Source organism: Zonotrichia albicollis, chromosome 6 (genome assembly GCF_047830755.1).
Source record: "Zonotrichia albicollis isolate bZonAlb1 chromosome 6, bZonAlb1.hap1, whole genome shotgun sequence".
NCBI classification, from domain to species: Eukaryota; Metazoa; Chordata; class Aves; order Passeriformes; family Passerellidae; genus Zonotrichia; species Zonotrichia albicollis.
Genome location: NC_133824.1, coordinates 16,999,597 through 17,018,798, shown reverse-complemented (window position 1 = coordinate 17,018,798; position 19,202 = coordinate 16,999,597). Strand labels below are relative to the sequence as shown.

At 43.0% G+C, this 19,202-nt stretch overlaps 2 protein-coding genes across 4 annotated transcripts; one reads left to right on the top strand and one right to left on the bottom strand.

The window, feature by feature from the left end:
- Positions 1-107: 107 nt before the first annotated feature.
- On the bottom strand, positions 108-9,348 carry FAM161B (FAM161 centrosomal protein B). Of its 2 annotated transcripts, XM_074542634.1 has the most exons (8): positions 9,210-9,348; positions 7,481-7,715; positions 5,414-5,751; positions 4,893-5,020; positions 4,445-4,612; positions 3,870-3,969; positions 2,346-2,476; positions 118-2,122 (listed from the first exon to the last, which is right to left on the bottom strand). In XM_074542634.1, the coding sequence occupies exons 2-8, from the start codon at positions 7,707-7,709 to the stop codon at positions 2,032-2,034; spliced, it is 1,185 nt and encodes a 394-aa protein (XP_074398735.1). In that variant the 5' UTR covers positions 7,710-7,715; positions 9,210-9,348; the 3' UTR covers positions 118-2,031. The 2 variants fall into 2 exon arrangements, with proteins under 2 accessions (XP_005479869.2, XP_074398735.1); XM_005479812.4 differs by lacking the exon at positions 9,210-9,348 and having other exon boundaries at positions 108-2,122; positions 7,481-9,007.
- On the top strand, positions 9,117-19,142 carry COQ6 (coenzyme Q6, monooxygenase). Of its 2 annotated transcripts, XM_005479810.3 has the most exons (12): positions 9,117-9,873; positions 11,639-11,773; positions 12,484-12,542; positions 13,640-13,763; positions 14,185-14,315; positions 14,681-14,788; positions 14,878-14,940; positions 15,257-15,364; positions 15,766-15,968; positions 17,206-17,321; positions 17,685-17,851; positions 18,980-19,142. In XM_005479810.3, the coding sequence occupies exons 1-12, from the start codon at positions 9,132-9,134 to the stop codon at positions 19,007-19,009; spliced, it is 1,986 nt and encodes a 661-aa protein (XP_005479867.2). In that variant the 5' UTR covers positions 9,117-9,131; the 3' UTR covers positions 19,010-19,142. The 2 variants fall into 2 exon arrangements, 1 of the variants encoding a protein (XP_005479867.2); XR_012580731.1 differs by lacking the exons at positions 17,685-17,851; positions 18,980-19,142 and adding an exon at positions 16,983-17,113.
- Positions 19,143-19,202: the final 60 nt, after the last annotated feature.

Here is a 19,202-nt window from a genome sequence, read left to right as displayed (position 1 = left end):
TACAGAAACATAATCCTCCTTTCAGAACAAAGCTTTGTTTAGCAAGAGAGATGTGAGTTTCAGTTACTTAGTTTGATGCTTTTACTTTTATCACATTTCTGCAATTTCAGTTTAGGGACCAATATGAAGGCTTTAATTTATTTGTTATTATATTCATGCATGTCATCTTACTATTTGTTCAAAGGATATGGCATAATAGAATTGCTGGAGTCCCTAAAGTTAGAGGCTTTTTAGAAAATGGTTAAAAAAGTATAGGCCTCAGACTGAAGTTTTGTTAGCATTGCAAATACAGCAGAAAAGTTTCCCAAGCAGTAGAGCATACGTGACAAATAACAATAGGCCTCTGTAGAATTAGCTTAAGGATGGCAACTTTTGTTCCTCCTTTCTTAGGGTTTCCCTTTTCACTTCACATACTTGGAAATTTCTCTTTTCAGCACCATTAACTATTATTATGGAAATCAGCAACCAATTTTAGTAAATACCCTTTAAAATGTATGTGTTAAAATTTCAGTCCCACTGCTCCAAATAGATCCATACAAAGAGGCTTTAAATCACAGACTTAGAGCATGGAAGTAATCTTCTTTCCTTCCTCCTTCAATGTGGTGAGGCACAGTGACAATGTGGTTACATCACTGCTCTTTTCCAGGGAGTACCCAGAGAAAGAGCAGCCTCTGGATGCCCTACACAATCACACCTGTGTAGGAACTGGTACCCAGGTAACAGCCTTTCTGGAACCCTGCAAGGAGCTGAAGCCTGTGCTCAGTGTGAGGACTGAGTCACTTAGAGAGGATGGTGCCGTTTGGTGCATTCACTCTGTAATGTAGCAATGTGAAACCCCTGGGCCACAAATCCTTGGATTTACTACTTTGTTATGATTAAAAATGTCATTATTTCAGTTTTATATCTTTGTCTAATGTGGTAGCTCTGACAGGTACTGTATTTCTGACTTGATGATAAGGCTGTGTTGTTACAGTGTAAGGAAAAAAGGATTAAGGTGACAAAAAGAGACACATCTTGTATTTAAGTAAGTGAGGAAAAGATGACTGATGAGGAAAATTGAGCAATACAGAAACATTATATCTATTTGAAAATACTTTAATGTCAAAGTGCAAATTTCTCAGAAAACATTCCAGGTGGTAAGGATTGTTATTTTTGAAATGATTATTAGTGTCAGGCAAAAGGAGATCACTAAAGTGTGAAATACCCCTTTCAAGGTGCACTAGGCATCTGAGTGCAAAGTCCTGGCAGGCAACACCTAACCTTTTTTCCTCCAAAATCTATCTTTGATATCACAGTAATCATACAATTAGGACAACAATGATTCAAAGTGATGCATTCAAAGTGTTTAATTACAACCTTCTTCATAACTTTGGTTGTTTTTTTGGGCCAAATTAATGACCTAAATTGGTAAGGTGTTGAAACACTTTCAAATCATGAAACACGGGACATGTTTTAATATAGGAAGACTATTGCTTCTTACTAATAGGGGGAAGAGGCTGAGCTGGTAGTGGGTGAATGGAGAATTAACACCAGAGAAAGACTTCCCTTTGAGTCTTCTCCCAAGATGGGTCAAATCCTGATATTTGTTTCTGTAGAAGTACCTTGTTTGAAAGCATTCTACCACACGTGTCTAAAAAAAGCTTTAGCACAGTAGAAGGCATTCTCCCTTTCCTGTGTGCTTCTGTGGCATGAATGCAATGAGCTGACAGTAGAGGATGCACCTCTTCAATCTTTCATATCTACTTTTAACCAAAGATAGTGCTTCAACCTCTCTAACTTGTTTTGTTGCTCATTAAAGGAAAGAGCTCACACAAGGGACACTTTTGAAGACTAAGGGAGGCTGCAGGGTTTGCTGGGCTGAACAAGACATGCTCTAAACAGCAGTTGCTTTTTTCCCTTTACTAAATTCTCCCATCTCATCCCACAGTAACTCTTAGGTGTCAGCTTAAACTATTAAGTTCCTGAGGATTAACCTGGAGAACCTTGAGCGAAAGAAGTCAAGAATTGATTGATGGATTCTTCTGCAAGCTTTTATGCTGCCACTTCCTTTGTGCTCAGTTCCTCCTGAAGTACTCCTTCCTGTTTGGTACAGGCATCCTTTTCACCCCGGGGCTCGGGCAGCCTGCAGAAACAGTGATGGGCTAATGGCAGAAATGGTTGGCCCCGTGCATATGAAACAGGGTGCAGTTACAGGAATTCAGAGGGAGAAGCCACAATACTTAATAAAAGCAGTGAAGTTAATTTAGTTTTTCCTACACTAGATTATAGAAACTGGAATGCATTCATGAACAAGGAAAATATTTTTAGTCACAGACAAAAGAGCAATGCTGCATTGTTTTTATTACCTGTGAACATCAGATTCTTCTTCCAGCAAGTCAGTGGCATCTTTCCCTTTTTTCCTTACAAATTCTTCACTTAGGCCGACCTGCTGCAGGGTGCGTCTGTAGCGACGCTCTGCTCCTTGATGAGCATCATGCTGTGAAATCGAAACTTAAACAGTAAATGCAAAGAACTGGGGATTCCCCGTAACAGTCAACTGGTTTTGAAGTGTACATCTGATGCTCCTGATGGGGACAAGAGCACAACACAACCTCCTGTCCAAAATTTTTGTAATCCATACAGTACAGTACCAAAACTGAACACTAGGACAATGTCTTACATCTCCCAAAGCCAGAGCTCATGTTTTCCTGCTTCAGTTCTTTTTTTTCTTTCTTCTGTTTTCCTCCTTCTACCACATTCCAGTCTTACCAGACTGGTATACTTGTGTCTGAGTCCTAACTCTGACACTCAAATCAAAAACATCTGCAAAACCCAAGTTACGTGAAATTCTGTAAGCACATTTGCTTGTAAGTGGTAAGAACTAACAACAGTGAAAATAGTTAATAAATGGAGAGTGCCTGTGAAATAGCTTCATATCAGCTCAACTGAAAAACAAGCATCTTGAGTCCTATATCCTCACTATTTCCAAATGAATCTTGCAAATCAATGTAGTCTGAGATTAGGGTTCTCCAGAGGGATAGGCCCTAAAGATTAAGGTGTTCTATATGGAAAGATAGAAACCTAGTATGGACATCAGTGAACACTATTGATAATGGTGAATTCTTACCAATCTGGTACATGGCAATATTACCAGTATTTATCACACATGTATGTTCTCTGCCTCCATTATCAGAACAGAAAGCCTGATGCAGGAGGGTACTTTCTGTTGAGAAATTTTAAATCAGCATATTGCCAATGTATTGTCACTGTCTCTAACCAGCTGCAGTTCCTGCAAGGAAATGAAAGTCAAAGAAAACCCAGGGAAAAAGATACAGTACAGATTGTATCTACACCTCAGGTGCAATAGAGATTTGCAGCTGGTACTGTGTGATGGTTGAGATGTGTTAAATGCAGCCCCAGACTACAAAGCCTACAGGTGATAAGAGCAACATAACCATCATTAATGTTCTTCTGTAGCAGTAGCGGTACAAAGAAAAAGTGCTTAACTGGAGAGGGTATTAAGAAAAAATTTTGCATCTCCTAAATGTAGTCTATAGTATTCAGGTGCAGAATAGGTATTTATTTAATTTCTGGTGTGATAAGGCCTTGATTTTCATCAGACCATATATTGTGATTGCAATATATACTAAGAACTGACAAGCTCCTAGAAATAAGCCTGAATGGTTTTTTCAAGGAAAAAATAGGAAGGAATTTAAAGTATACTTTCGTGGCTTTTCCATGTGTTATTTTGAGTGCACCCCAGAGACTAAGAGACTGTTTGTACCTTCTCATCCATTAATTAATTTGAGACTATATTTCTTAATGCCTGTCTTAAATGAAAGACAATTTATCCTATTGCCCAGAAATACTCTGGGACTTTGACCACTTACCTTGGTGACCTGTTCAAAAAGGAATGGTCTGTTCTTGACTCGCAGCTTCATTTCTTCCAGCTCCTTTCTGTATTCTTTTGTTCTGTCTCGCATATTTTGCCTGAAATGGAAAAATTGCCTGTCTACTATAGGTTACCTCTGACTGTAGCTGATCAGGAATGATGAATTCTCAGTGAGTGTTCCATTCTTTAAATCACTTTGGTAATTCTCTTGATTCTGAATGCTGGGAAAAAAACCCTACTGCTGACAAAGCAAAGCTCTCCTAGACTGCAAGCAAGAAACAGTGTTCACATTTTTAGAAAAACTTGTCTCTTATGTGTTCTTTACCAAGCTACACATTACAGTTGACTGGCTTGTACAAATTAGTTTCTACAAACATTAATCTAAAGGAAACCGTTCTTTATGGAAGGAGAAGCGTGTAATTGTCAAGATATCCAAATGAATGTAGAATGGATACAGTAACCAAAAAAGGTTAGGCTAGGAATGTTTTTATACCCAATCTGTCCTAAAGAATTATCTGATCATCTTCAGTTACTAGAGTAAAAGGTTATTTTTGTGCAGAGTAGGATACTGACCTGTTCTGTTTTAACTTCTCCTTTTGTGTTTCCTCCAGACTTTTATGAGGATCCAGTGCTTTTGCTCGGCTGTTCACAGACTTTTGCATAGCTTGACATTTCATTTTCTGTTTCTCCAGCCAATAAATTCCTTCTTTGTCCCCTTCCTTTTTGTTATCTTGGGCATATCTGTATGGAAAAAAAGTTACTGATGAGCCCATGTGGACTGCCAGATGCTAGGTGGGAATTTCAGTTTTGTAGTCCTCCAAGGAGAAAAAGTAAAATTTCAGCTGTACAAGTGTGCAGTTTCCAATGCAATGGGAGACAGAGCAAGACTTAACAAAGAAGACAGAGAAACATTTAGGAAATGTATTGTTGATGTAGTTGATGTGATGAGGGAAAACACTGGTGTTTTTTCCTCCATGTTGGTCAGTAGTTGTACAGTCTTGTAGACAAACTTTCTACCTACCTAATAGCTGATTCCCTCTTTCTAGTTGCATCTGTAATATGCACAGGAAGGGTGTTGGAAGAGAGAGAGGAAAGTCCAGGCAGAGAGTGACTTTTTTGCACTGAAACCTTGGAAAGCTTCTGAGAATCCTGAAAGAAATGAAACTTATTGAGTGTATTTGTTCACAGACAGTTGCTAGTACAGAATCTCCTCCGTTATTTGCCTACCAAAGAGAACAGCTGGGCTATGTGAGAATGCACTCACTCTTCTCTCTTCCATCAGCAGAGATTTACATGTGGATGGGCTGAGGGACAAGGGGAAGGAGACATGATTAGAGCTATGAAAGGGTGACTGAGCCTTAGCTGTCATAGCTCATTTTGTGTAGAATTTTGTTCTCTTGTTTGGCATAGAATTCTGCAGTACTCTCAATACAAGGGCAGATGTCACAGGAAGTTAACCATTAATAATTAAATGCTATAAACCTGAGAAGTTGGTATCTTGATAAGAGAAAGCAGTACCACAGAAATATCCAGCTATCTCACCTTTATCTTTTCATTAGCCTGCCTCTGCCTGGCATGGAGATTGGAGGTTCTCAGCTTGAATGGCTTATTACGAGTTGGCTCTTTGATTTCTTGTCTCCTCACTGTTTTCCTCTGAAACGCCCAGTAAAGTTCTTCAAAGTCTGGTATTGCTGGATTAATCTGTGGTTTGAAGCTGAAGCTTGTGTCCTGTAAGAAGCCAAGTTTTTCCTGCTTAGTCCTGGTGGCAGTTCGGGACTGAGGCTCCCTCCGACAGTTGCTGGTGTCTATAGGAGCCACGGAGCTCTCCAGCAAATCCTTTGCTCTCATTTGAATGCGGATTTCCCTGCAGAGTTCAGCTTCTAAAGGATCAAAAGGAAAGCAATGAGAACAGTGTGAGTGACATAAAAGGCTGTGAAACTGCCACTGCCCAAGTCTAAACTTTCCATTATGATGACAGCTACAGATATAGGAGAGACAAAACATCCTGTGCTCTCCTTCCCCCCTTTTTCAGCCCCCCTCTTCTCTGCCTCCCAGGGAAAAAAAATTCAAACGTGCCAGTAAAACCACGGTAGGGTCTCTTTCATAGGCATTCATTTCTAGATATCTCTTTTACTTATTGGAGCAATAACTGAGCAGGACTTCTCCTATTCTTAAAGGTACCAGGTGACTTGTGCCCCTTGTCTCCTTTGTCTTGCAGAAATGTTAATCTTCCATACTAGTCCCATACTTTTTATATGGAACTTACAGCCATATTGACTGTGTGATACAAATGTGTCATTCAAGTATACTTGTAACAAATGATGGCTTTTTTATGTAATCTCCAGCACTAATTGTCTGTATTGGAAAAGTTTTTAAGTAAGGAACATTTGATGGATACATCACGTTTTGTGACTTTTGTGACAAACTTTCATAGAATATGTTTTAGATTATAGCATCAAACGGAAGTCCTTCCCTGTGCAGCACTAAATATTTATGAAAATGCAGACAGTTGGCTGAGGTTTTTTTTTTTTTTTGCTTTTAGGGAAAAAATCAATACTGTTTTTGCAAAATAAGATGGTTTTGAGTTAATTCATAGGTATTCATTGCCTGAAGTATGAAATGTTAATTTCTCCTCCCTTCTCATATGCCAGACAGAAATAGAACAATGGTTTGTCCTTTGCTGCTTTTTACCTTTCTAATCTATTTAGGTTAAAACAGAATGTTTTTTGATGAAAACTGAACTGGTGTATCCTCAAGAAGAAATCACAGAAACAGTAAAAAAGGAGAAAAGAATGAGAAAAGCCATGAGAATTATTAAGGACTGACTTAGTTCCCACATTCAAGCATGAAGTCTGAATTGCTTACTTCAAACTTTCAACTGCAGCGGCTTAAGCCATCTGAAAGCAGGCAAGCATCAGTAACATTTCCTTGGCTGCCCTGACTAGAATGGTCCTGGCACCTGCTTTCCCTGTTTTAGCAAGGGAAGTTTGAGCCAACTGAGTGCAAGTGGGAAGGCCACTGGAAACATCAGAGAATGGCAGGAGAGACTGGACTACTACACCATCACTTAGAACCAAACTAATTGCCTGATTTGGGCTCAGGAAATACCTGTTTCCTCTCCTAGGGGCTCTGTGCAGAATGGATCACTTGGGTAGGAGTAAAATTGTCAGATCTAAGATACTGCATGGGCCTTGGAGACCTGTGGCACTACATCTGTCTTCATGTTTGTGCCACAAATCATCTCAGTCCCTTTAGTGTAACCAAAGGTGTGGAATCCAGTGCAGGGAAAGATTCCCAGACTGTCACAATCAGCAGCAAAGTGGATATGGAAATCTGTCTGTAGAGCTCAATGTGCCCATGTTTTCTGGCGAGTGGAACAGAAATGCTGTTGCTGACACTCATACACTACTGAACTTAGGGCACTCTACTGCAAGGGTTTTTAAACAAAATGTAATGACCAGTGAGACACACAGGAGACTCACCACCACCAGGGGACATTGGCCTTAGGCTCCAAGTGGTGCCCTGCAAGCCATGATCTTACCTCCCAGCATGGAGACAGCAAGGGACAGGCAGGGAGGTGCTTTTACAGAAAGAGCCCTGGCATGTTACCTTTCAGTTTATCTCCAAGAAGTGAGTCATAAGTAGATTTAGGAACTTTTTTACTGGCTTGCTTCTGTTTGGAGCTCTCGTTTGGGGTTGCTGCTGCCAGGAATTTTTGTCTGATAGCTTCTTTCTTTTTCTCTTCCTTCTCCACAAAACTGAAGGGCCGCTGCGTTGAAAGTAGCAGCTCCTTTCTTTTCTGTGTTGCTGCTTGCCTGCGAATCTCATTCTGCTCCATTATTTCCTGATAAAGGGGCAGAAACACATGGGCAGGTACAGGCTGTGCCCGGAATTGTTTCTGGCATTCAGCTTCATCCTGGCTTTGCCTTTTGTCTCTGTGTGTGTCTAGTTCAAGGAACATGTATGACTTCAGCAACTCGGACTTTTTGCGAGCTTCCCGCAGGGTCATTTTGAAAGGCTGAGGGATGGTGATGGAAGGAATCCAGGGAGATGAAGCGCTTTTTGGCCTCAAGCGGGACTTAGGAAACAAGTGAGGCTTTTGCTGATCCCAGGAACTGTCTGAGGTGAGGTCGGTCAAAGAACTGGACTGCCTTATGTTACCAGATGTGTGACTAAGACAAACACATTATGAAGGGGAGATTAGTGACATTATTAAAAAACAGAGTTAAAAGAAGGGAGACACTACTGATTAAGAGAAAGACACCGCAGGCTGAGCTGGTCATTAAAAGACAGGCCTAGGGTTTGTCATTCTCAGGCTCCATATTTTGCTTTGCTACCAAAGTTCATGAGCAGAGCTTTGCTTGTTTTCCATGTACAAAATGGAAGTTAGGCCTACTTAGCTTTGTCATGCAATTTATTATGCTGAGAGCACTCTATTGTCAGAAAGGCCACAAGCAAACCATAAAGCTCCAGCTTTAGGGTTATCTTTTTAATAGCTACTCAACATAACAGACAAATGCAGGAGAGGCAATCAGGCACAGAGATGCACAAATCCCAACAAACAGTACCAAACACTAGCATTCCTGGGATGCTGATGGGAATGTCATTACAAGAAACTGCTTTAGTGTGATGTTTGAGAGATTCAGCTAGAAACTTTGTACCTGAGAAGATGACCATATTATTGATAATAAGAAAACCCACCTGAGACTATCCTGGGTCTCATTAAAATGGCAAACTTCTCATAGCATGTCAGAGGGTGATTGTGAAAGTGAGTGAAACAGATTTTAGGGATGGAATAAATGCAGGCAAAAGGAAGGATCAAGGTGAATCAGAGTGGACCAAGAACAGCAAAGGGGAAAAAAGTGGGGGGAGACAGAAGGTGCAGATCATGTGTGAACAGACTCCTGGTCAATACACTTGCTGGTAATTGCTGCAGTCTCTTCTTCTTCATAAACTATTTCCTTTATAAGAGTGCACGTGTGACCTGCTAGTGAATGCAAAGCTAGATTAACCACAAGGAGAGTCATCTGAGAGCTCGACCTTGGAAAGCCCACAGCTCTGAAGACTGGATACTGGATAAGAATGTGTGTCACCTGCTGGCACATTTCAAGCATGATTAGCTGATGAGTGAGGCGGGGATTTGTGCTGTTCGTGTTTTAGGTGAAAGCTGCTTAGTGGGCACCTACTGACCCATCCTCCCTGCTGTGGCTCCACCTGTGGCCCGTGTTCTGGCACTGTACCACCCGCATTTTGGGACATCATGCTCCGCCTCCTCCCTGGCCAGAGGGAGAAGGAATCCTGCGCCCCATCCTACCAGCCGTACCAGGTATCGTCCTACCTGAGAGCCTCCCTCAGCTTCTCACGCAGAACTTCCGCCTCCCTCCTGAAACCCTCCAGCTCCTCATCTTCTTCGAACACCCCGAGGTCACCCCATAACTCTGCCTGGCACGGTACGCCCGGTTCTAACGGAGACCGCCGGCCCCCCATCCCGATAGGATGCTCCCAGCTCCTTGCCCGACGGCGGGAAACACAGGAATCGGCGCGTTACAGCCTGCGGGGACGTCGCGTAACCTGGAAAAAACGAGAGGAATCGGGCAGAGCGGGATCCCGGTTTGCGACCCCGCCTCCCCGCCCGGGAGCGCCGCGGCCTGACCCCGTCCTGTCCGCGGGCCGCCGCCTCAGCGCGCCCCGCCCCGCCCCCGGTCTGCACCAATCAGCGCGGCCGGCGGCGCTCGGGCCCGCCCACTCGGCCGCACGCAGCCAATCAGACGCGAGGCCGGCGGCGCGCACAGCCGTTGTCATGGCTCCGCTCGCCACTTCCGCCGCCGTCAGTTCCGCGGCGATGGCGGCGCTGTGCGGGCGGGCGCTGCTGGCCCCGCTCGGAGCGCGGCTCAGGGCCGGGCCCCGCGCCCCGCTCCGCTCCGCCGCCTCCAGCCCGCCGCTCTACGATGTGGTGGTGTCGGGCGGGGGCATGGTCGGGAGCGCCATGGCCGCCGTGCTGGGTAAGGCTGTGACCCACTCCCCGCAGGGTGAGGTAATCGTGTGTAGGATCTCAGTGTCCGGGCTCTGCTGAGGGATCCTTGAGGGATCCTGCTCTAAAGTTCACCGGAGGCTGTTTGGTGAGCCGGTCAGTGATGAGCCAGGCCATATCTGTGTGTGTGCACAGTGTTAATGGGGCCATTAACTGGAGTTTTATAGACTGTAGTGTTTCTGTCAAACATGCTCATCCTTAAATAGCTGATGGATAATGTCACCCTTAGCTAAAATGCTTTTCTGATTATAGAATGACAGAATGGGTTGGAAGGGACCTTAAATATCACCTAGCTCCAACCCCCTGCCGTGTACAGGGACACTTTCATAGATCAGGTTGCTCCGAGCCACATCCAGCCTGGCCTCAAACACCTCCAGGGTTGGGACATTTACAGCTTCTCTTCATTTACACCTGTTCCAGTGGCTCACCATCCTCACAGCAAAGAACTTCCTCCTAATATCTAATCTAAGCCTACTGTCTTTCATTTTGAATCTGTTTCTCCTTGTCCTGTCACTACATGATCTTGTAAAAAGTCCATTTTTGTCTTTCTTGTGGGCTCCCTTCAGGTACTGTGAGGCCACAATTCAATCACCCCATAGCCATGTCTTTTCCAGGTGAATGAACCAAATTTGCTCAGTCTTTCCTTGTGGGAGAGGTGCTCCATCCATCTAATCATTATTATCTGATCCCAAGTTTCATTCTCTAACCCAGTATTTTAAACACTATAATACCAAGTTAAAATGGATTTCTGCTTGCTTTGTGTCATTAGAGATCCTGAGAGTACTGGCTGCTCCTTTATTTGCAATATGGATTCAGAAGGATGCAGTAGTGACGGAAACCTAAAAAAAGTAGTGCCCAGAAGATCAAAGATGCTGAGCAATAAGTGCTTTGCAAGTATAAGGGCTTACCTGGCAAGCTTAAGTTCTGCTTGTATTGTTAAACAAGAGCCCAGTGGATTTGAGAAGGATCTCCTCCAGCAGTGGTACCTAAGGCTGACAAGCAGGTTTGGGACCTCTCAGGAGATGAGTTTATTACTGTGCATAATCTAGAGATTATGCCAGGACACTGCTGTCTCTAGGGCTGCTGTAGTAGTAAACTCTAGATGATGAAGGACACCACTTCTGTCCTCAGTGCCTTCTGCATCTGTGGTGGTTGGGATGCTGCAGGCGTGGCCAGCTCAGCTGCAGTGTTTTACACTTTACTTGAGGTTTTTTTTTTTTTTTTCCAGTTCTCTTTATGTGGAAGTTTAAAGTCTAAACTGCCTGTGCTATTCCATTGTCAGAATGAGAGGACAGGGAAAATAATCATGTAATTGCTACATATCACAGAAGTTTTATTTTGATCTCTTCTTCTATAAAGAGAATTTATGTTTAAGCTCTGGAAAACGTGTTCTGGTGTAAACATGGAGTAAATATTGCAGATTTCACTTGATAATACTCCAGTAATAAATTTTCATTTAAATATGGCACAAATTTGTACAAAAATGTAAGCTTTATGCAAAAGGGAAATATGTAATCCTTGCTTTAGCTGGAAAAGAGTTGTCCATCTCAGTAACAGGACTGTAGTCATAAAGCTTTAACATACAAAAGTTCACCTGCCTGGTCAAAACCTGTACTGTATATGCATTTCTTTATTAACTGTTGCATCTAATGTGTCTTATTACAAGAACTCAGGTGTTTTGTTTTTGAGATTTTTGGCAGGAGCATTGTAACAAAGCATGTATTTACTTATTTTAGGGCATGACATCCACTTCCATGATAAAAAGATTGCTTTGCTGGAGGCTGGTCCTAGGAAGGAATATGATCACGTGCCAGACAGTTACAGCAACAGGGTCAGTTCCATCTCGCCAGGATCAGCTACCCTCCTAAGCAGTAAGTATGATTTTATTGTTTGCATTTTTAACATTTATATTTGAGCTGATTTTGTTGGAACAAAAACCCTTTTGATCATGTTGCCTTCATCCTAACATCATTAGGATTATTTGCCTTTGTCTCTATATGCTGAGTTGTTGTTATTAAATCCAAATTCTCTTGATAACAAGGATCTGTGTTCTGGTATCTTGGTCTGATTTGTTGTCATATAAATATTTGTGATTTTAGGCAGTGAAAGGTTGTAAGGTGCTCTCTACAGCACCTGGAATGTTCTATTCACAAAAGAAGCTTAGTGCTTTGCAGGCTGGTAACTCAGTCCTCAATTAATGAGGATTAATTGTCATTTTAAATTGATTTTTGAGCCTTGATTCCTTTTGGAGAAAGAAATGTTTTCTACAATAATGGCTGTGCATTTCTATGTCTGTTTTATTGCCCAGTGATGGAACAGTGAGAGCTGTCTGTTAGGTCAGAGGCTCATGGAGAGCTCTTGTTTCTTTCCTGCTGGCATGTGTTAACAGTAAAACAATGTGATCCTGGAGCTGTGATAGCACCAAGGCAGACCTGGCACTGTCTAGGGAAGGTGCAAGCCAAGCCTGAGCATAGTCAGGGAAGAGTGGAGGAGAGTGTGGAGTGAGCTTCAGTTTAGTTTTGGTCTCAGTGTCCCATGTGAACCTGTATCTCTGTGCATTTCTATCCTTTTTCTGTTTCAGGTTGTGGTGCCTGGGATCACGTCTGCAGCCTGAGACTCAAACCCTTCCGGCGAATGCAGGTGCCTCAGGGCTGCAGATACACCTTGTGTCTGTCTACTCTGAATGCTCAAAAGTACTTGCATCAATGACACAAAGGTTTTTATTCCTATGGTAAAGGGCAGGTCATACTTATGTTCATTTCTGTCCCTTTTTTGTGGGTAGCAGTCTGATCAGAAATACCTGTCCCCAGGGCCTTGATGTTACAGGCTGAAAGGTGGATTCCTAGTGGCAGCTGTAGATATTGAGGCTTGGGTATTAGCCAGGAAATAAAGATAAAGGGTGTATTGGTTTGGCTGGGATAGAGTTTCTTCTCTTAAAGGTGGCTTGTATGGGATGGTGTTTCAGATTTGTGTTGAAAACTGTTGATAGCACAGGGATGTTTTAGTTATTGCTGGGCAGCACTTAAACAGTGCCAAGGCTTTCTCACACTGCCCTGCCGGTGAGCAGGCTGGGAGTGCACAAGAAACTGGGAGGGTACACAGGCTGGACAACTGACCCTGGCTGATAATCCATACCATATGGTGTCATGCTCAGCAATAAAAGCTGAGGAAAAGAAGACGGAAAGATGGGAAGTTTGGAGGAATGGTGTTTGTCTTCCCAAGTAACCATTATGCTTGATGGGGCCCTGCTCTCCTGGAGATGGCTAAAGACCTGCTTGCCTTGGGAGGCAGTGAATTAATTCCTTGGATTGCTTTGCTTGAACATGTGGCTTTTGCTTTTCCTATTAAACTGCATTTACCTCAAGCAATGAGTTTTCTACTTTCATCCTTTCAGTTTTCTTCCCCATCTCAGTGCAGGGGAGAAGGGAAGCACCTCCATAGGGCTGACCTGCCTGCTGGGGTTAACCTACAGCAAGGCTGTAGCACAGCTTCCTATGTCAGTTATGTAACACAAAAGTAGGGATGAAAAACTTGACTTGGAATTACTTTTTGAGCTTAAGCTAAATCATTTAATGAAATTAGTTATGTGGTGCACTTTAGTAGCTGGGAACGAACAGTAATCCAGGATGTTTCGTCTAGTTCTATATTTCTAGATTACTGTGTCTTTTTGCTGTTAAGTCCCTGAAATGGAGACTTCTTTATCACATAGCTTCATGTAATGTATTTTTTCTTCGTAGGTATGGGATGCTTGTTCAGAAGCCATGATCGTTTTTGAGAAAGATGACTTAGATGACATGGGTTACATAGTGGAGAATGATGTCATTATGTCTGCTCTCACAAAACAGTTAGATGCAGTAGCAGGTAGAGGACAACTTCTTCAATGTTTTATTTCCTGCAGATAGCTTTCAGTTACTTGTCTTCTATTGTGTGCTAAGTCTTGAGAGGGAGAAATTTGTCTAACAAGTAATTCTTGAGAAATGGGCACCTTCTGGAATTGGGAAGGAGGGAGAAATCTGACTTCCAAAGGCTACAGAGCAGGAAATGTAGTTCTCCAGAATACTTAAAAATTGGACTTAATTAAAAAATCTGTACCTCCTTGTCCAGAGCCAGCCTTACAGTGACAAGGGATTGTCCATATCTGGTTTTTTGGGGTGCCTTGAGAATTGTGGGGTGAGCTCCTAGGGTGCCGTTAAGACACCTGCATGGCCTTGGCTGTTGTAGCGATGTTTCCTTTTCCCTGTCCGTGTTGTGCTGTGACCATGGCGCTCTGTGTTCCCATCAGACCACGTGGAGGTCTTCTACAGGAGCAAAGCAGTTGGGTACACCTGGCCCCTGCCTTCCCATGGCTGTGGCACAAGCCCTTGGGTCCAAGTTGAGTTAGCTGATGGACGCAGACTTCAGACCAAGCTGCTGGTAACTAAGCTCTGTATTTCTGTTGATAAGGCATCATCTCTAACCCAAGTCCTTTCCACTGATTTGGTTCCAATTCCATGGGTGCCACTCCACCCATGTGGAGTGCTAGAGTGAGGTGAGTGGCTAGCCCTGTCTGTGAGGGTGTGGGACACTGGGCATGGCCTTCTCTCTGCCTGCTGCAAGGAGATGCTGCTGAATATGAGAAGAGCAGAAGGCACCACCTCTTCTGGTTTTGGGGGCATTTTTTTTTTCCTGAATAAGCAGGCAATATACAGATGCACTCTGAGGTTTTTAGAGTGAAATAGTAGCTCCTAATGTTTCTAGGGGCTGCTGAAGAAGTTGCTGTGCATCTCTTTGTTTTACAGATTGGTGCAGATGGTCATAACTCTGTGGTCCGGAAGGAAGCTGAAATTAAGAACATTGAACATCAGTATGACCAGTCAGCTGTGGTGGCAACTCTCCATTTATCTGAGGTAAAATTCTGCTGAACTGACTCTTCCATAAGCAGCAGAACCTAAGAGGGTGATCTGGCTTGCTGCCCACTTGCTTCTTTCCCCTGTAGGCCACAGACAACAATGTAGCATGGCAGCGGTTCCTTCCCACAGGGCCAATTGCACTTCTTCCGGTAAGGTGTTTGTATTTTTTAAAATGTTTTAAAAATTTTTCTAGTCTAGTAACTTTATTTCTGTCCATGCCTTTCTGTGTTGGTTCTGTCTCTTAAGAATTTGCACATCTGCCCTTCACTTTTCATTTATTGCGTTTTCCCCTCCTGCCATCTCATTCTATCCTTGGCATTTCCCACTTGTAACAAGTTGGGCAGGAACTGTAATTTTCAGAGGGACTGACAGTATGAGGCAGGGCAGTGGAGAAGTCTTTGCACTGAATGTTTATTTTTGTTTCTCTTTCTCTTGATATTTACCCTTGACATTCTCTTAAACTAGCTGTCTGACACTGCCAGCTCTCTGGTCTGGTCTACATCTCACGACCATGCATCGGAACTTCTTGCCATGGATGAGGAAAGCTTTGTGGATAGCATCAACTCTGCCTTTGTGAGTATCAGCCTCATGGCAGGGAAGAGGTTTTAAAGAAATAGAACAGAATTCTGTAGCTAAACAACAGTAATTGGAGAGGTGCATTCTGAAGTTCCTTCCTCTAGTGAGAATGATATTAAAGAGGCACTTAGCAAAGAAAAGATGACCCCTTGGGACTGAATTAGGTTAGCTCTGAAAGTCACAGAAGTTAACTTAAATTTCCAACAGGTAGGAAGAGTAGGCTCATCCTAGTTGGAAATTTGTATGTCTTAAAATGGTGAAGATAGTTTTTTCTACTGTATAGTTCTGTCCAAGAGATTAAAATTCAGTATTGGAACTCAGATTTTTTTTTTTTTCAACTGGGTTCTTTTATGGGTCTAGTTTGGGTCAGCTTCCAAAGATTTGTTTGTCTGTTTCAGTGGAGCAACATAAACCACTCTGACTTCATTGATACTGCCGGGGCCATGTTTCGTTCTGCCATTTCGCTGCTGAAGCCCTCGGGGACTGCAGTCCGCCAGCTGCCCCCGAGCGTTGCTGGCGTGGATGCAGAGAGCAGAGCCATGTTCCCCCTGGGGCTGGGCCACGCCACAGAGTACGTCCGGCCCCGCGTGGCTCTCATCGGGTAAGTGCTCAGCGCCACCCTGGGGAGCGGGTGACACTTGGTTAGGAATGACCCGAGGACAGTGGGTGGCACTTGGTTAGGAATGACCCGAGGACAGCGGGTGGCACTTGGTTAGGAATGACCCGAGGATAGCGGGTGGCACTTGGTTAGGAATGACCTGAGGACAGCGGGTGGCTCGTGGTTAGGAATGACCTGAGGACAGCAGCTCCCCGCCAACAAATCAGATGTTAGAAATGATACATTGTTCCAGTCTTACTTTACCCAGATCCAGTTTGTTCTGGGTACCCTCCTGTCCTTTTGTATGAGTAGCTTTCTGCCCGTTATCTGTGCTGTTTGTGTAAATTGAAAGATAATTATTTCCCTTCCCTGGTTTGTACAGTCTTGTGAAACATCCAGTATCTCATGCTGGATCTGTACAGCCATTCTGAGCACCACTTTGAGTTTTTAACTCACCTTTTTTGAACACAAATGACAAAAATTACTCCATGTGGGATGTGAGAGACTTTTGTATGGTGGCCTATTCAAACAGAAAAATACCTCATTTCTTATATTCTAAGGTTGCATGTACTTTCTTCTCTGCCCCAGCTGCAGTATGGTGGTAACTTTCAGTAATTCTTGGATGCTGTGCTACACTTTTGTGTGGTGCACTTTTCATCTTACCAACCTATGAACCACTCTTGGGAGCACACTGTGCTTTATTGCTTGGTAAAGCACATGATCTTGCATTTCATATCAAAACTTAATCTAATTTCTTTTACTTTGTGACTCCCACAGCAATGTTTGTCTTTGAGCTTTACAGATAAGTCTGTTCATAGAAGAGCCTGATTTTGTTTCTATTCAATGATAATCCCACCTCTCTTTTATACTCATGGTATCTGTCCACTTTGTGTTTGTGCAATGTGCCATTGACAGAGCTCCTATTGTGCTGAGGTCACTTACAAAAACATAAAGGCCTGTTCCACATGTATCTGAGAGGACTTTGGCTAGTCACCTCTTTATAATTTTTCCTTTCAGACCTGCTTTTTGTTACTTCCCCTATGTCTTGCTTCTTACAACTGGAGAGGCAGTCAGGTAGTTCAGCATAGCATGCAAGGAGGTACTGGATAAAGTGCATGTGCTGCTCTAAGGTGGTTCATTGCAAAGAGGTGAGGAGTGCTACACTGTCCCTTCTGGGGTTTGTCAGCCACTGTGGCTGTCTTCAAGAAGGGAAATAAATTTCTGTCTTCTTCTGCTCCAGGGATGCAGCACATAGAGTCCACCCACTTGCAGGACAAGGAGTGAACCTGGGCTTTGGTGATATTGCATGTTTAGCTCATCACCTCAGTGCAGCAGCCTTCAACGGGAGCGATCTGGGTAAGGCTCCAAGGCAGCATTGGGGCAGCAAAGGATTAGTCTCCCAGGCCTTTGCTGCAGTCCCTGTGGTTAGCATGCTGCTGTCTTGTGTTTGAAACTTTGTTGAAGTGAAGCAGTTCTTGATTCTTGGATGCAGTTTCCATCCCACAAATCTTAAAGCTGCTTTAAAAAAAATAAAGCTCTGCAGGATGGCAGTAAGAGATGTGGTGAGATGAAGAGCACTAGCTGGTGGAAAGAGGTGTTTATTGAGATGAGCCATTTCTCTGTTCTCTTTCAGTTCCAGAGGAAACTGCTCTGTAGTTAAGATGCACAATTGTTTGTGGCACATCAAGTGTAATAGAAACATTCAATTATCTCTTCCAGGCTCCTTAAAACACCTCCTCAAGTTTGAAACAGAACGTCAGAGGCATAATGTCTCCTTGTTAGCTGCTACTGATATGCTAAAAAGGCTGTACTCTACCACACTGGCTCCTCTGGTGTTGCTGAGGACATGGGGATTGCAAGCAACAAATGCTCTGCCTCCTGTCAAAGTAAGGATCTCACTTACTTCAGTGAGGGCTGTAGGAGTTCATTCTATTCTACTATTCATGAAATATACACAAGATGTAAAGATCTTTGTTAGTTTAAAATGAAACATTTTTGGTTGGAAAATACTATTTTAAACTGGGGGGTTTGTGTCCTAAATGGGCCTGAGGAGTTCCTAAATAACTGATGACTCAGTAGAGACTTTTTTTTCCCCCCCTCCAGCACAAGGGATATGAAAGATCTAAGTCTCTTATATTCTGTATCAGTAATTAGGAGTTAGAGGTCATCAGAAATCTTTGGCTTTATTTTGCTATGGAATTAGTGTCAAACCTTGAATTGTATTCTAGCAATGCACAGAGAAGACAGGCCTGTGAAGAAACATCTTCACTAAGAGATTGGGTGACTTCCCAGATGCAGTGTGCAGCCCACACTTAACTGTTTCTGTGCTGTTTTGCCTTGTGAATTGTTCCCTCATGGCAGAAGTTCAAGGCTCTAAAATGGGAATTACCTGAAGAAGGTGGTGGTGAGGAGTTTCTGTCTTAGACCCTCTGTTTGCAGCCCATCTGCCTGAACTTCTCACCCTCTTGACCCAGTTGCTGGATTTTTGTGAGGTTCCTTAAGCCCTCTGCTCTCAAAGCTTCCAAGCACCAGCAAATTAGATTCTCATCTTTGGATTTCAATTTTTACTTCATTTATTCTCCATCTTCATATTAAACACAGGTGCCCTGTTTCCTTTGTGTCATGGTCACAGTTGAGACACTTCCTCAACTAAAATCAGTACATTCCTAAGGCAGAGCAGCTGCCACTGACACAGTGTCTTCATTAAGGAAGACTATGCTGCTGCTTCAGTGCTCACAAGTTTTTTTCTCTTTCTCTGTTTAAAAGAAAAAAAAAACAGTTGAAGATGTCTTTTTCTGAGCACAGAACCCATTGGAATTACCAGCTTTGTACTGCTTGGGAAGGACAGGAATGCTACAATTTTGTTAATTTTCTAGGACATAGGGATAGGTTCTCTGTGTGTGGCTAGAAAGCCTGGCCAAGAACTGTTGTTCATTTATATGAATGGGAATGTGCCTAAAGGTTCTTTCTAAAACACATGCTTATGAATTACTTCTCTTTTTCTTCTCTTTCAGGAGCAAATCATGGCTTTTGCCAGCAAGTGATCTGTTGTCAGTCTGCCTGTCAGCAGCTTGCCTATGAATGCATTGCCTTTAAAAGGACTGTGACTTACTTGAATCTTTGAATTTTTATTTTAATTTACAATAAAAGTGACGGATTGAGCTGTGTATTACACCATCCACTGGTTTATGCAAAAGCTGGCACATTTGCCCTCCTCAGGAAGATTTAGGGTTTCTT